General features: G+C 41.4%; 1 protein-coding gene across 8 annotated transcripts in view; it reads right to left on the bottom strand.

The window, feature by feature from the left end:
• Positions 1-622: 622 nt before the first annotated feature.
• The window catches only part of AGAP1 (ArfGAP with GTPase domain, ankyrin repeat and PH domain 1), a 502,402-nt gene continuing 486,630 nt past the window's right edge, over positions 623-16,394 (bottom strand). For all 8 annotated transcript variants that reach the window (XM_073577586.1, XM_073577587.1, XM_073577588.1 and 5 more), the window contains 2 exons: positions 9,285-9,540; positions 623-5,901 (listed from right to left, as the gene is read on the bottom strand). In XM_073577586.1, the coding sequence (XP_073433687.1) occupies positions 5,686-5,901; positions 9,285-9,540 (472 nt within the window). In that variant the 3' untranslated portion in view covers positions 623-5,685. The remainder of the gene's footprint in view (positions 5,902-9,284; positions 9,541-16,394) is intronic.

The raw sequence follows: 16,394 nt of genomic DNA, 5'->3' as shown, positions 1-16,394 counted from the left end.
GGGGTTGACTTATATAAAGCCCCTCTGCTGTATGGTATTGTAGAATTTACAATAGCTACCACTCATGTAAGAAGTGAAATCTGGCATTGTACTATACCTATATTTCTCTGCTGTATCTGTGCATCATGAATCGTGGTATGTATGTGTCCCACCCTAGCTCAGTACACTTAAGCCACTTATTTTAGCAAATTGCCACTAATTTAGCAAATTTTCAAAGCATTGTACTCCAGAATTCTGGTGAAATTTATTTGATGAATTATGAATTGAGGCTTATGTGTCCAAATCTTGTCAAACTTGCTGGGATCAGTAAGCCATGAGCGAGATGGCTAGCAGAGGTTTCCACCCTTTATTACAGTTTAATGCTAGGCATGATATTATGACTATGAATGATACTAGATCTTGGTCCTCATTATTATGAGTTTATTATGGTTCATAAAATATTCTGAATATAAGAGTTTGTGTTTTCTTTATTCTGTGACAATATTATTCTGCTTATTTATACCTTTTCGTTGCTTTGTTCCAATTAAATGTCCAAAATCACGTGATCTAAGTTACATCGAAAAGACCAATTTGAGATCAAGAAATCATAACAGCCATAAAAAAAGACAAAAAACAACTAGAATTTGTTTCTATTCAAATAGTTTTTTTCCTTTGTTTTTATTTTACATACATTTTGCATCCTCTAATAAGACACAATACAAAAGAATTCTGTATAACTTAGACAACATAATCAATAGGACACCAAAAAAAAAATAAAAAATAAAAACTCTGCAATATACACCTTTCATATAGGTGCTACGGAGTTAATAGTCTGAAATAAGATACACACTAATCAGGGGCAGAAACTGGCTCCACATCTGGTCAGGAGAGATTTTTAAAAAAATTAAATTAAAGTGCCCCTCCCAAGTTCATGGGGTGGATGTCTTGAAAATGGGACTCTCTACCAGAGGGAGATGACAACACACTGTATCGACTCCCACGTCTACTTAATCTCAGGACACACATATTCCCTTTTACTGTAGTGCTCACACTCTATTCAGAAGAAATGACCACATGTGCTCCATGGCCATGGACGGCTCGGTATGATTTGGATGTGCAGGTTGGTTCAGACACGGCTTTAGAGTCACCTTGTAAGTAACGATCATTAGAAAATCAGATTGATCTCCTCCAATATCTGTAGTGTTATATTATTTTTTTCAGACCAAAACCTTTTATCTTGGGAGTCCCATGTTGAGCAAGATATGAACAGTCAAATTCCTTCATAGTAGATGTTTTTGAGATGTCTGAACATCTAAGAAGCCCCTCCTTTTATAAAGGTTTTCTTCAACTTACAGTATTTGGTCATTGATATGTTATAGCATGCAGTGTATAATAGATTCCTCTTCCTGTTCAAGGGCGTGATTCTACAATAATATATCCAGGAGACACGATCGCTTCCAAGGAAGCCACCTTCAGATGGCACAGAAATCATACAAAACAAAATAAACCAAACAAATCACATTATCTCCCATAATTCTAGAAATGCAACACACATGTGAAACTGCCTGACAATGGAGAGAACATGGAGATCTGGGGGTCAAGTTGTGTAGTGCAAATCTACAAACTGGGACATAGAATGCTAATAACTAGACCACTATATGACTATGAACCCCTCCCCCTCAACAATTTTCCAACCAAAGCGTTCGCCCAATCTAAAGTTAGTGAAAGATGCAAAAACATTTCACTAGTTTCCATTGCCTCATGAATTGTTACAATAGGTAGGACTGGGTAAGCAGCTGTGAAACTCCTCTGGTGCCATCTATCTGTGGTGGTGGGGGATCAGACAGGAAAACTCAACTTGATGAATCCTTGTTTTTACCTTAGGGCAGACATCTTCTTCACATATGAGGCTAATTAAATCAGCTGTGTCTATTGTCCATGGCCCCCTTAAGAAAAGGAATGAAAAGTACAGAACTAATCTGTGGAAACTGTCAAAATCCTGCAGAATCTTGGATGTGTGAATATTGCTTCAGAGAGAACCTCAGATCAGTAGAGTGTTGTGGACACTACTCGCCGCTCTCTTCAGTTAGTGGCTTCTAGACATTCTCCTCCATCATGTTGGAGCCCATCTTATAAGACACATTATGCTGTATATCTTTTGCGGTTGTCAATTCTGTTAGGGCTATGTTTACATGGAGTTTTTTGAGAAACATTTTGGAGCAAATCTTCTTCAAAACCCACCTCAAAAACCTCTTAAAAAGGCTTCCTTTTTATTCATATGGGAAATCCACTTTGCAGTTCAAATGGGGAATTTTTTGAGCTTTTGTTTTCCTGAAGAGACATTAGAAACTCATGTGACTTCTTTGACGTGAATCCTTAAGGAAACCTCTCCAAATTAGTCCGTGTCAAAATCAAATGCTGCAAACTGCACTTGAGGAAAACATGGCTCCAAATCTTTTCAAAACCACTTCAGGAAAAGAAAAACTCCAAAAACTACCCAAAAAGGAGAATGACCTAAAGCAGTTTCTGCTAGAATAATTCTTGGTTTTTTAATGCCTCGAAAAACTCCATGTGAACATAGCCTTAAACTTGCTTCTGATCTCACGCTACTTTTAGGATAGTGCTGGCTATATTCAGCCTGTCTCTATGGACTGATCATAGAGTTGGGCATTTCTAACACGAGTGCTCGTTATGGGACACTAAGATTTTCCAACATGTGGGCAACTCTCCACGCAGTAACCATGATTGTTCTCTTTTTACACTGCAGTTCTACTCCCAGTCGGATTTATGATGTCTTTCCGGTTCTCCATGAAGGAGGCTAAGGAAGGGCAGATATTCTAACGTCCATTGTTTAGATATTTGGTTCCAAATATCCCAGAAATGTATGAAGACTAATGTAAAAAGGTCCTCCAACCGCAGGTAAACACACTTTGAAATGAATAATTTGATTTGGCAATAAGGTTTAATCCGGCATGCAGATTTAGTGGCTGAACGTGGTATCAAATATTTTTCAAAAACGTTTGTGTTTTCATCATATTTTATGATGCAGCATTTCAGTGGCAAAAAAACTGGGAAACAGTACTGCTCTTCTACATAACATAGGGACGATGGCTGTTCTATATGTATACTAGTGCAAGTGGAGCTGTCGCTGGTGCCAACTAAATAGGTGACAAAATATAGTAAGTTCCTATGAGAAACACCTTACTTTTGTCTGCTAGCAAATGAGATCACATATCTGCCTGTAAAATTACACAATTTCACAAAGAAAATCAATCACTCTGTGTAATTAACTGAAGTTCTTTTACCGATTTATCAGGAACATTTTAATATATAAGGATTAGATGGTTGAGTGTTTTTTCTTTTTTCCTTTCCACAATAACAATATATAAGAAAGCTCATTGTGAAAGATTAACTTTAATTACACTAATTACACTGATATTAAATGGGGTAATTCACTGACATTTAAGCCCGTGATACATAGATTGTTTGGCCGGCTCTCACTCTGTAAAACACCTCTGTGTCCAATCAGAAATCTCTGGTGGAGACTTCTCTCAGAGAAGAAAGTTACTGGCAATCCAAAATCATACATGCCAGATCATTGTACGGGGCTCCCATACATAAGACTTTTTGGAGGGTTTTAGGTCAACATTAGTCTAATCTGTATGGGGGGCTTTAAAGAGACACACTGCAGATGAATGCAATCAGTTGCTCGATTTTATAAGCCATTCCTACCACAATGATCACTCTTAGCTCACATCTATCCACTTTTAAGAAGCTCATGACATTTGTGTACGTGTGGTAGCAGTTTTATGAATGAATGCCATTACTCCATTTCTTCAACTATCTTCCTTTAAATTACATTGTGTGGGTCTAACGTAAAATCTCATATAATCCAAACAATGAATAATGTGCATTATGTGGTGCATAGATAAATTACTACATGTTTCCAGATGAGGCCAAACATAGCGGGTGAAATAAAGACTGTAGGTTTTAATTGCGGCAAGGTTCCTATATTTGGCTTTGAGAGTCACATTGGATTTCTTTGGCTTTAGAGCTGTGTGTCTCATGATCTTGCTTTTTCTTTGATCAGTCACTATATAGGTACTTGAATCGGGCAGTGTGGCGTGTCTCTATGCAGCTTTAGGTCTGGAGTGGGGCTATGACAGAATGGCTAAAAGAGATTTGTTATTGATGAGGGTTTGTGATGAGCAAGCGTGTTTGTATAACGTGTTATCTGATTATCTCGAACGTGCTTTAGTAATATATTCGAGGTCCTGCGGCTGCATGTCTCGCGCGAAACACATGCGGGGATTGCCTGTTTGCTAGACAATCCCTGCTTGTGTCGTGGCTGTCTAACAGCCACGAGACCATGCAGCCGAAGGGACTCAAACATATTACTAAAGCACATCTGAGATACTCGAATAACACCCGAGTATGCTTGGATAACAAAATAACCGAGCACGCTCTAATGGGGTCTGAGTGGTCAGACATCATGATCGCATATGGATGGCTTATCCTATCGACCCCCCTCTGTGGATTTTGTCCGATGTTTACTCCTATTAAGCAGATGTAATGCTGGCAGTGGGAACCTATAATATTATATAGTAGTCCAGTATAAATTGCACTGCAGGGTATGACTTCTACAGTGCGTGTTTTTCATCCAGAGATCTCCATGAAAACATGTTTCATAGTGCAGTAAGTACTTCTAATTAGAGCCATTTAAGTAAGCCTTTAAGGAAAAAAAAATAAATGCACTCAACCATGTAACCACTTTACTTATGAGGTTTCTGCTTTTATGTCGTTCAGCGATGTGACCCAGATGTACTGAAACAATGGGTGCAATGTGTGTGTCTTAGGAACGGAGCCACGGGACCCGGGCCACACCACAATTCAGGTGGCTAGCGCATTGTTCTGTTAAATTATTTTGCAAATTAAATAATAATAATAAAAAAAATAAAAAAACAAGATTTCCTAGAAAAATCAGAGCTCACAAGGCATAATGTATCCAACATCAAATTAAAAAAAAATAAACGGCTGATCTAAACGCAGCCTTCAAAATCTTTTACAGAATTTTTGTTCCTATATTTTTTGTGGGGTTACAGTTGGAGGGAACAGAGGCTTTACAGCGCAGCAAGATTATGACAAGGAGTCTGAAGATGGGGCCCAGAATGTCTCTCCTAATATGATTCTTGTAAGAATATTGCAATCACATCCCTGTAATCAGCGGAGCGTGGAGAGAGCTTCCTCCTCAGCTAATATGCTCCCTTCTACATGATGAGTAATCATGTCCTATTAAACAGCGGTACAGGCTGAGGGAACTCAACTATACAAGTGTAATGAAGCCAGCATTCTCTGAGGACAGATTAGCTCCAAGTGATTTGACACATAGCATCATTGGAGCCTCAAACCTGACAAACTCAGTGCCTTCGTGTGATTTATGTGGAGCAGTGCTTGTCAGATGAGAGCAGAGCCTAAGTGTTCTGCTGGGGTAGAGGTGAAATGTGCACATAACTGACAGCTCTCTGCCTCCCTTCCTCGTCTTTCTTTTTCTTCTTCCAGCCTCCGAAATGCTAGTGGAGGCTCAGTCTGTTCTCCCCCTTGTTCAGCACTCAGTGCTCTTCTGCCTCCCATGACATTCCTGGCTCCTCCCCGTGCGGTGCAAGGGGCGAGCGGTGCTCGAGTCTGTCTCCTTTTCACATGATCATTTTAGATTAGGGTGGGCATCAGTCCTCCACCTCCTGCGTTGCTGTTGTTGTTGCGATTGTTTTTCCGGGAGAGGTTTGGTGTAGCCATGAGCACAAATTGTTCATCAGGGCAGCCATACTGGAGCAGAAGATCCCGCACCTCTGGGGTAACAGCTTGCTTGGCGTATGCTAAAGCTGTGTTTCCATGGAAGTCCCGTGCCATCACATCAACGCCGTACTGGAAGAAAAAACAGACAAACCTGTTTTATACATCATATAGATTCACAGATACAATATTCTCAAATTTAAAGTCAATTATTAAGTTCAGGGGTCTCTACAAACCCCAGAGCATAATAAACGCAAGATGTAAAAAATTAAACAAAAAACACTCACCTCTCCGGCCCCTCCACTCATCACCATCCTCTTTCCGGTCTTCTGTGCATCATCTTATTATCACCACCAGCGCCGACTTCCTCAGGAGGATTCTACGCAAACGCCTGAAAGGTCCCAATGTCATGATGTGCACCGTGACATTGTACGTGCATGAGCAGAACCGTCCAGGGCCTTATGAGAGCCGGAGCTCCCAGCCTAGATTGAGAGACCTGGGGATTTCATCACTCGCTGTGGCGATCACAAGATATGACAAGGACCGGACTGGAGACGGTGGAGAGTAAAGGAGCCGAAGAGGTGAACAGGAAGGCGATTAGAAGTATTTTTTCCCCAACCTTTTGATGGCCCTTTTACAGTTCAGAAAAATTGCCATTGTGCTGAATCAGCACAGAAGTGAATTACAAAAAAAAATAGCATTTTGATGAATGCAGATTTTTTTTTAATATTTTTTAGCAGAATTAAATTCCACTAGAATATATTTGCTCACTCCTGCTATATATACTGTACATACACTAAAGCAGAACTAACTAGTGCATTTACCATCAAATCCTCTGTACCACCCGCCTCCCTTTTGAAACATACAGTGTGGAAAATAACCATTTGATACACTGCTGATTTTGCAAGTTTTCTCATCTACAAAGAATGGAAAGTTCTGTAATTTTTATCATAGGTACACTTCAACGGTGAGAGACAGAATCTAGAGATAAAAACAGAAAATCACATTGTATCATTTTTAATTAATTAAATTGCATTTTATTGCATGAAATAAGTATCTGATCACCTACCAACCAACAAGAATTCTAGCTCTCATAGACAGGTTAGTTTTTCTTTAAGAAGTCCTCCAACTCTGCACGCATTACCTGTAATAATTGCACCTGTTTGAATTCGTTACCTGTATAAAAGATACCTGTCCACTCACCGAGTCACATTCCAACCTCCACACCATGGCCAAGACCAAAGAGCTATCTAAGGACAACAGGTACAAAATTGTAGGCCAGTGCTGAGATGGGCTACAGGACAATAGGAAGCAGCATGATGAGAAGGCAACAACCGTTGGTGCAATTATTAGAAAATAAGAAACACAAGATGACTGTCAATCTTCCTTGGTCGAGGACTCCAGGCAAGATTTTGCCTCGTGGGTTAAGGATGATTCTGAGAAAGGTCAGGAAACAACCCAGAACTACATGTAAGAACATTGTCAATGACCTGAAGAGAGCTGGGACCACAGTCTCAAACATTACCGATAGTAATACACTAAAATCCTGCAGGGCACGCGAGGTTACCCTGTTCAAGTCAGCACATGTACAGACCCCTTTGAAATTCGCCAATGACCATCTAAGATCATTGTCTCTCAACTACAATCTTCAAGACCCAGCAACTGGTCATGTTTTTAGGATTTGCTTAGTACTGCATAGGTGATGGAATATTAATGCTTGAGCAGGTGATGAAACTATCACCTGTGCAGTACTAAGGATATGCTGAAAAATTGACCTGTTGGTGGGTCTTGAGGATTGGAGTTGAGAAACACTGATCTAGATGATCCAGAGGAGGCATGGGAGAAGGTCATGAGGTCAAAATAGAACTTTTTGGTCTCAACAACACTTGCCGTTTTTGAAAGGAGGAAGAAGAAAGATGAGTACAACCCCAAAAACACCATCCCAACACGGGGAAAAATTATAATTTGGGGGTGCTTTTCTGCAAAGGGGACAGGACAACTGCACCATACTAGAAGGATGGATGGAGTTATGCATCATAAGATTTTAGCCAACAACTGCCTTCCCTCAGTAAGAGCATTGAAGATGGGTCGTGGCTGGGTCTACCAGCATGACAATGACCTGAAACACAGCCAGGGCAACTAAGGAGTGGCTTTGTAAGAGGCATTTGAAAGTCCTGGAGTGGCCCAGCCAGTCTTCAGACCCCAATGGAAAATCTTTAGAGGAAGCTGAAATTCATTTTTGCCCAGCGACAGCCCTAAAACCTGAACGATCTGGAGGAGATCTGTATGGAGGAGTGGGCCAAAACACTTGCTGCAGAGTGTGCAAATTTAGTCAAGAACTACAGGAAACGTCTGACCTCTAATTTCAAGCAAAGGTTTCTGTACCAAATATTATGTTCTGTTTTTCTATTATATCAAATACTTATTTCATGCAATAAAATGCAATTTAATTATTTAAAAATCATACAATGGAATTTTCTGTTTTTTTATGCTTAGATTCTGCCTCTCACCGTTGAACTGTACCTACGATAAAAATTACAGACCTTTCCATGCTTTGTAGGTGGGAAAACTCGTAAAATCGGCAGTGTATCAAATACTTATTTTCCCCATTGTACTTGCAAATAAAACATCACTCAGCAACAATTTTTACATTTCAGCACGAAGGCGCTCCTTTCATGATACACATGTAACATTAAACCGCTTTGCGCCTCAGCAGATCCCAGCCATGGCTGAGTTGTAAGAGCTCATCATGGTTGACACACTACTGTGTCAAAATGACAACACTGGCGAAGTGGGCAGCGTGATCCGGTGGCAGAAGCAAGAAGGCAAATTTTAAAGGTAATTAAATTGCATGCATGTTTATTTGGTAGCGCTTTAGGGGGTATCCATATTGTGGACACATCCAGGCTCTTGACCTAAACACAACACAGCGCCCTACTCAATAGTAACGCAATTATAGTTAAAAAAGGCAGATCCTCTTGGTAATCCTGGACAATCTCTACAATGTAACTGGAAGATACAGCCACGCATGGGCTTTATATGTGCTTATTATATAATAGCCAGAAAAAAATTCACTCCGCACAGATCTGAATGACCAGTCAGACAGGTCATTGGAAAAAGTAAGATGTGATCTGACCTGGTTTCTATAGGCATCATCTCTACTTACTGTAAAGTTCATGATGTTTGGCTATTCTTGCGTTACAAACAAGTTATCAGCATATCTATTGCTAGCGCCACACAACTGAGACATCACAGTCACACTTGGTTATTCAACACGTAATATTATCTGTACCCAAGTGGCCTGGTACTGCAATACAATCAAAGCACAAGCCATCATCAATGTCCTGAATTTGTGCTGTCACTTAGCAGCAACCTCTCTCTTGTGATGTGCCTGATCAGCTGGACAAGCAGAATCTGTCCACGGCACAGTACGGCCACCTGTCTGCGACTGAGCTGCCAAGCATGTTGGTAGGTTGGCCACACAACAGACACTTAGGTGTCTTTTCAGTACTCACCCATATAAGCAGCTGCACCAGTACCACATTTCCCTTGCGACAAGCTAGATGCAAGGCCGTGCGTCTGTCCCCCTCTCCGCAGGTTTCATTCACTTCTTCCCGGGAGCCATGTGCAAGAAGTAGGATTACTGTCCTTAAGTCCTCTTCTGCTGTAGCCCTCAGTAACTGCTGCCCTAAGGGCAACTCTCGACAGGGCAGGGATGCTAAGAAAAGTTTCTGCTCATATTTTGCACGAATCCAACGTTCTTTCTCTTCCCTGGTGAAAAGAAAAAGGAAAGGTAAATTCCCAAGACGTAGACATTTATATCACTAGTGTAGGGAAGGGAAGTGATGACGTATCCGTACTTCAAGCAAACACTTATTCACATGCAGAAAATGGATCAGCAGGGAAGTGCCGCCAATTACGGATTGTGAATATTGATATTTTAGGGTTTCATTGCACATAATAGACATCGGATATGAATCTGATAATAGAAAAAAGGAATTCTATTCAGAATATGCAGTAGATAACTCACATATCACATGAAGTGTAGTATGTAATAGGCCATTATTTATATAGCGTTGACATTGGGCCTCAAGGTCGGTCCATAAAGTCGCCATCACAAGCATAGAAGCTTTTCTAAAACATACGATCTACTAAAGCACCAGTAGGAAACACACACAGAGGTGCTTTCACTTACTCCACCTTATTCACGGATATAGTGGCAAAAGAAAAGGTCTACAACATAAAGACTGTTGGACTACATTTCCCAGAATGCTGTGAGCCAGGCAGGGCCACTAGGAGTCTATGGGTAAATCCCCTTATGTGGGTGAGCCCCTCCAGAGGGGGGCCCCAGAGTCAGGACCCCTGGCTGTGTTTACACTGTTGGAGGTAATCTAGTGTCAGGTTAGCTTTAATCCCCTTCTAATCCCTCTGTGTAAACAGCTTCTCTAGAGAGTAAATCTGGATTATCTTTACATGGCTTCCTGTACATGTGGAGCGACCCTGCAGCGACCCCATATCTCCCCTGGCAAGGAATCACAAGGAGCTGTCAGCACATCACACAGGCGCTGGGGATCCATTACAGGTGGGTGGGCAGGGGGCAGCCGATCAACACCATCAAAGCACTTCTGCTCTGTGATTTAGGACTTTTACCTGCCAGAGGTAAATGGGGCTGCACACTGAGCTAATCGCTGGTCATTAGCCACTGAATGGCACAGGTAGGCAAGCGGATACATTTGCCCTTTTGTATAGAAGACTTTATCTGATTTACAGGGGGAAAAAAAATGAAGAAACAAAACAGACCTTGGGACAATGAAACGTGAAACCCCCCCAGGCAAGAGAGAACCAGTTATTGTCCTGCCCAGTAATGAGGAGTAGCAGCGTCTAATGGGGCGGGGGGCATATAACGATGCATCGACAGGTGGAAATGTAAATGGGGTTTCCAGGATTAGACAAATGTTTAAAAAAAAAAGAAAAAAAAACAAAAACAGTGCCACACCTGTCCTCAGGCTATATGTAGTACTGCGGCTCAAGAGCAGAGCTGCAATTCTACGCACAACAAATGGACAAGTGTGGCGCTGGGTTTGGAAAAACAAAACCATCATTTTCTAATCCACAACCAGCCCTCCTGAGAATTAGAGAGGACTTTCAAAAAAGTGGCAAGTTTTTGTAATTATTTAATTATTCTGTTTTCTTTTTTTCAATTATGCTATACAATTCCAGATATATGGGCCTTTTTGTTTATGTGCTCATTTTTACAGTCTTTTGCAATGAAATATGCCCCACAGGTTCTCTGCAGCCACATCCTTAGGCTGCTCAGCATTAGTGTCCTGTGAGCAACGCATTCTTGGTAAAGACCATAAAAAAATTAAAATATTGGATGCATTCTAAAAAAACAAAACAAACAAAAAAACAAAAACAAAAAAGGTCCGTATCACTGGAACCACAAGGCAGATTTAAAAACAAGAAAAACAGGAACACTTTGGGGAGCAACAAAAATTGGATCTGAGCCTAAAGAAAAAGCGTTAGACAAGATTCCTTCATATAAAATCCCAAAGAAAAACTATACTTCTGCACGTCTAGATGTAGTGGAGCTAATTTCTTCTGTAACACTTTGGCAGCACTGTGAAAGGTTTTAGATAATCCTGCAGATTTATGGAAGACACAACGTGAACTAAATAACAAACGCAGCAGAAAGTATGATTTCTTTGCAGCCATATATCGTGGTCGCTGATACTTGGCATAAAAGCAATTGTATAACACGTCACTCAGGGGCGCAGGTACAGATTTCACCTGTTACGGACACAGGCGGGGGATCCTAGCTGCAAGGAATTTGGACCCGGTGCCATCCAGCTTACAGCAAAGGAGAACAGGGAGGAAGAGGAGTCGGAAGATGAGCTGGAAACAATATAAGGGGGGAAACTCTCTCTGCAGGGGGACAGCCCGCTCTATGGCACAGGAAGTGTTTTAGCAGATGGCTGGCTGGGGGCCCGCATGCTTTCTGCGCTGGGCTAGGTTGCTAAGGATGGAGGAAGCAGAGAAGGGACAGCAGTAGTGGGAGGGGGTCCATGGTACAGTGAGCAGGAATACAACTCTTTATATGTGTACATTATAGATCTATATGTTCTTTCTATGTATACTTTATTTGGTAAACATCTCAATTCTTTCCATAATTCCATAAATGACCACCAGCAGGCTATCCAGGAGCAGTTCCACTGTAATATATGTAAGGGCAGTACTGGATCTATGTCATATCGATGTGTCGCTGACTCCCCTGCAGCGCTCCGCAGCTCTCACAGAAAGGTGGGAGGAATCTGTGGATTTATGAACTAACAGGGGCTCTGCACATAAATATCCCAGAGCTGCCTGATCAATAAAATCAGTGTTTTACCAACCTGAGGAATGTTTTATGGAGCTCAGAGAACAGCAGAAACATTGATGATTAAATAAAGCAAATCTATTAGCCTTATTACAGGATAGTCCGGCTCTTCTGACACTCACACGCGCTCCATGGCAATGACATAAAGCAAGCTGCGCCCTGCTCCCAGGCCTCTTTCTCGCGTACACAATGCAGACTCCACACACACAAGGTACGGGGCTCCAGATTTTACCGATTCATACAAACATAAGTCACCACTCATTCATGAATGCAATAATATAGCATTGGAAACTAAATCATAATTAAAATTCTCTTATCATTATGTGTATCCAGCTCCTATACAGTCTTATACTATGCGTCTCCATGGTTTAAAAAAATATTTAGCTCCTGCCGTCATGTAATACTCCATCACATCTGACAACAGCTTCTCGCTAATCTACCCACAAGAAGGGACAAATAAGTGAAGAAGAGGCAGATGTCTGCAAGTTAGCAAGGGTCAAAGAGAAGAGAGATAAAGGTCCTTACATGTGCAGATAATACTCTGCCTGTAGCGAGCGCCAATCAGCTGGTTACACTTCCATTTACAAATGGCAATCAACTACATGAGCAAACCGTATGGGAATGAATGAGCGTTACTACCAGGCTTCATCCCCATACAGTTTGCATGTTCTCCACATCTGATTCTATTCACACGAGCGGATGTGATGACGACACACAATGATTATTAGCCCCGCATAAAAGAGGTCATCAGCCAACAAGCATTTGCTTGCTAATGGCTAAGTATGTTTATATGGGGTAAAACGAGTGGCAAATGCAACACTATGCACAGATATGTCAAAAAGGTGGAAGTCTCAACGATCTTGGCCCTCAAGTCTCCCTCATGAATGTCCGGTTAGGAGACCATCAGCACCCTAACACATCGTGGTGGGTGATCTTCCCTAGAACAAATGGATAAAATGTTGAAATTTTTCATTCACCCAAGTTGGGTGGGTTTCCGAGACGCTGCTCTGCTGTGTATGGGGGCCTTTAGACTATAGTCCATAATTTATTATAATGGCTGCTAAGTCTTTTGAATACATGGTCGCATATCTGACTACATAAGATACTTGAGTCTCCTCTGACAGGCAGACCCAGGTATCTACTACTTTTGGAAGACTTATTGCCATTCCCATAGAAACTACCTAAAGAAAAGGGGGTCATTCTGCATCTTGATGTGTATTGCTCTTTTTCAAATTCCCACTACCCCCAGTAAATAATCCCCAGTGGTATGGGAGGCGGCAAGGAATCTCTGTAGCATTACAGAGAGCGAGAGCGCGCGGGAAATTGGGCAGCTCGTTAGAGAAGCACAGAACCAATCAGGACAAAATTATGCAGTCATGTAAGAAATAATATCTATTAGGCTAATTTAATCAGTGCATACTTTACAGATGGATTAGAATGCAGAATCCAATTATGTCAGACATTGCGGCTACACTGGACTTGCAGCCCTCATATGGGAGATGGGGACGAAAGGTAGGGGGGAGGCAAAGAATGGAGGTTTAAACAGCATGGGCTAAGGAAGCAGCATGGAAGGTTTATATTAACCTACTTTGTAGATTTTAGGAAGAAAACCAAAAAGAAAAACCCTTTAAAGGAAATGAGGCAATACATTAATATCCCCAATCACTCCGATTAAACACTTGTACATTTACATAGTCATAATCAGATCATTTGTAAGGTCAGATACTCTCCAACTACAAGCCAAGATTATGGGAAAATACCGGTAAATAGGAAAACAGCGGCCCACTGTTGGACACAGAAGCTCAAAGCCAGGCACACAAGTACAGATAATCTGTTAGGTGGGATCATTAATATATAGACCCTGTGCTTGTGAAAGATGACTGCAGATACAAGCAACCACAGGAGTCTAGTGGCTGTGGTCTAGATTCACTGGCCAGTTAAGCGTCAAGTCTGATTTAGGGTTACACAGCCAACGTGACTATCGTAGTCACACATTCTCTGTAGCGGATAGCACTTGATATGAGAAGGCAGAGGGTTTCTGCTAGGTCAGGCCAATGGATGAATAAAAAGGAAATAGCTACTGTGCAAATACCTAAACACCAATATTTCGAACTTGTGCTCATTCGTATCACAGTCTGGGGTCTTTATAACAAGTCAGCAATAACATATAAGAAATAGAGCGTTATATGCCAGTTCATATACAAAAACTGAAGAAGCATCACATAGCAAGTATAATGGGCCATGTATTCCATGTTCACTCTTGGCTGTAGATATGATGCAAGCTACACACCATACTGCATGCATCAGACAGTAACTAAATTATTGCAGCCACATTTGTTTAACTCTGAAACACCGCAACATTTGACAGAAAAACATAGTTTATCAGCCACCGGAGACCGAGCCGTGCTGGAGACCAGTTGAAAATGCAGGTCCCCGGTGGCTTGTTCCCTGGAGTCTATATAAGCATGCAGGGAGAGACCTGTCACTCCAGGGCAGCAGGTGGGGAAAAGCCGTGGGGGACCCACCCGTCCGACTAGTCTTCAGCGCAGCTCTCTCCCCATTAGTTATTAAACTTTGTTTTCTGTGAAATGACACAGTTTCAGAGTTCGACAAATATGGCTGGAATTGTGTTACCCTATATGTCGTCGAAGAGCAGTTTCTTCACTGCACCGCTCATCAGATTCGCCGGGTCACTCTGATGACTGATACGGTTACTGATGTCACAGCTCTTGAGAGCCACCGGGAATGGCTGCTGTTAAAGCCTATAGACCGTCAGAACGAGACCCACAGTCTTTGTACAACGGATTATGGGAACGTCATTGGAAGAGCTGGACTACATTGGAGCTGCCTAGGACCTTTTTTTTTTTTTTAATAAATTGGTGAACGAGGGACAGTGTCTTGTTTTTATTTCTCTCTTCTTATATTTTTCAGGTTTCCATTTCTGGACTACATCGGATTCCCTGGACTATGTTGTACTTGCATATTTGTTTGTTTTGTAATATAATGAAGAGCAAGGGAGAGTGTCCGGGAGTGATTTTTTTAAATAAAGTATTTTTGCGTGTGTTTTTTTTACTTTTTAGTATTGGGTAAGTAACGGGGGTGTCTGATAGACATCGCTCCATTACTACTATAAAAGTTTGATGCCAGCTGTGTTTTTGGACACTTCGCAACTGACATCAACCCAAAGCCCCATTGTCCTAATTACCAACGCACCAGGGCATCAGGAAGAGCGAAGGCAAAGTGCCAGAACTGGAGCATCTCATGTGATGCACCACTTCTGGGGTGGCTGTGGGCTTGCATTTTTAGGGTGGGAAGGGCCTAATAATGAGGGACCTTCTCAGCCTGATAATATCAGCTTTCAGTTGTCTCCTTTACCTTTGCTGGTTTCCTAAAATTGGGAGGACCCCACATCATTTTTTCCATTTACTTATTAGGCTAAACAAGCCTAAAAAACTGTACAATAAACTCCACATGAAATGTATAAAAGGGTGCAATTATGTAGGGGGGTTGTGAAATAATATAATTGCAGGATATCTATCATCTAATATCTTTTTATCATTATCTATATCTTTATCTGTATAGAAGATTGCTTTATTAGTTTTGTAAACTAGCTTTAAGTATTATAGTATGTAAAAGATAACGGTAAATGCATTGCATATGGAGGTCATACGGAAGCTAGGTGAGAAAAAAAAAGTTGGCACACTCGCATAGTACTCACATGACATACGGAATGACATACGCGTGACACTCGTCCAACTTTTCTGAATTAACACTGGAGCAATTTTTAATACGCAGATGTGAGTGAACCCACACAAGAACTAACTGAACGCTGTCTGGAGGCACGCTTGTGTGGGACTGTATGGATAGACAAAACGGTAGCTTTACCATTTAAGAGTTGATTTCTTTGCATTTGTGCATTTTACATAATCTTGTGTAACTCTACGATCAGAGACCCTCTTGTACTTACTGACTCCTGTATGTGAGAGGCGTTCTCTCATACATGGAAGAGATGGAAGTAACACAAGGGAGGTTTTCTCTGAGGATGGCTCTGGTGTCAGTCTAACACTACATCATGGTGTCCGTTATAAAAGGTCACCACAACACAGATGTAAATAAAGGTAAAAATGTTCCTCAAAACAAAAACTACTAGCACCACGAAAGGACCTAATGGACCTCAGAAGTCAAGAGGTCTGATGGCACTGCCAGTTTAGCAACGCTGTGGTTTCTGGTATCAATAAGGTGCATGGCC

The sequence above is a fragment of the Dendrobates tinctorius genome, unplaced genomic scaffold (genome assembly GCF_039654945.1).
Source record: "Dendrobates tinctorius isolate UK_male_01 unplaced genomic scaffold, ASM3965494v1 ptg000056l, whole genome shotgun sequence".
NCBI lineage: Eukaryota > Metazoa > Chordata > Amphibia > Anura > Dendrobatidae > Dendrobates > Dendrobates tinctorius.
Note: the sequence above shows the minus strand (reverse complement) of the source record. Positions and strands in the feature narration are given on the sequence as shown.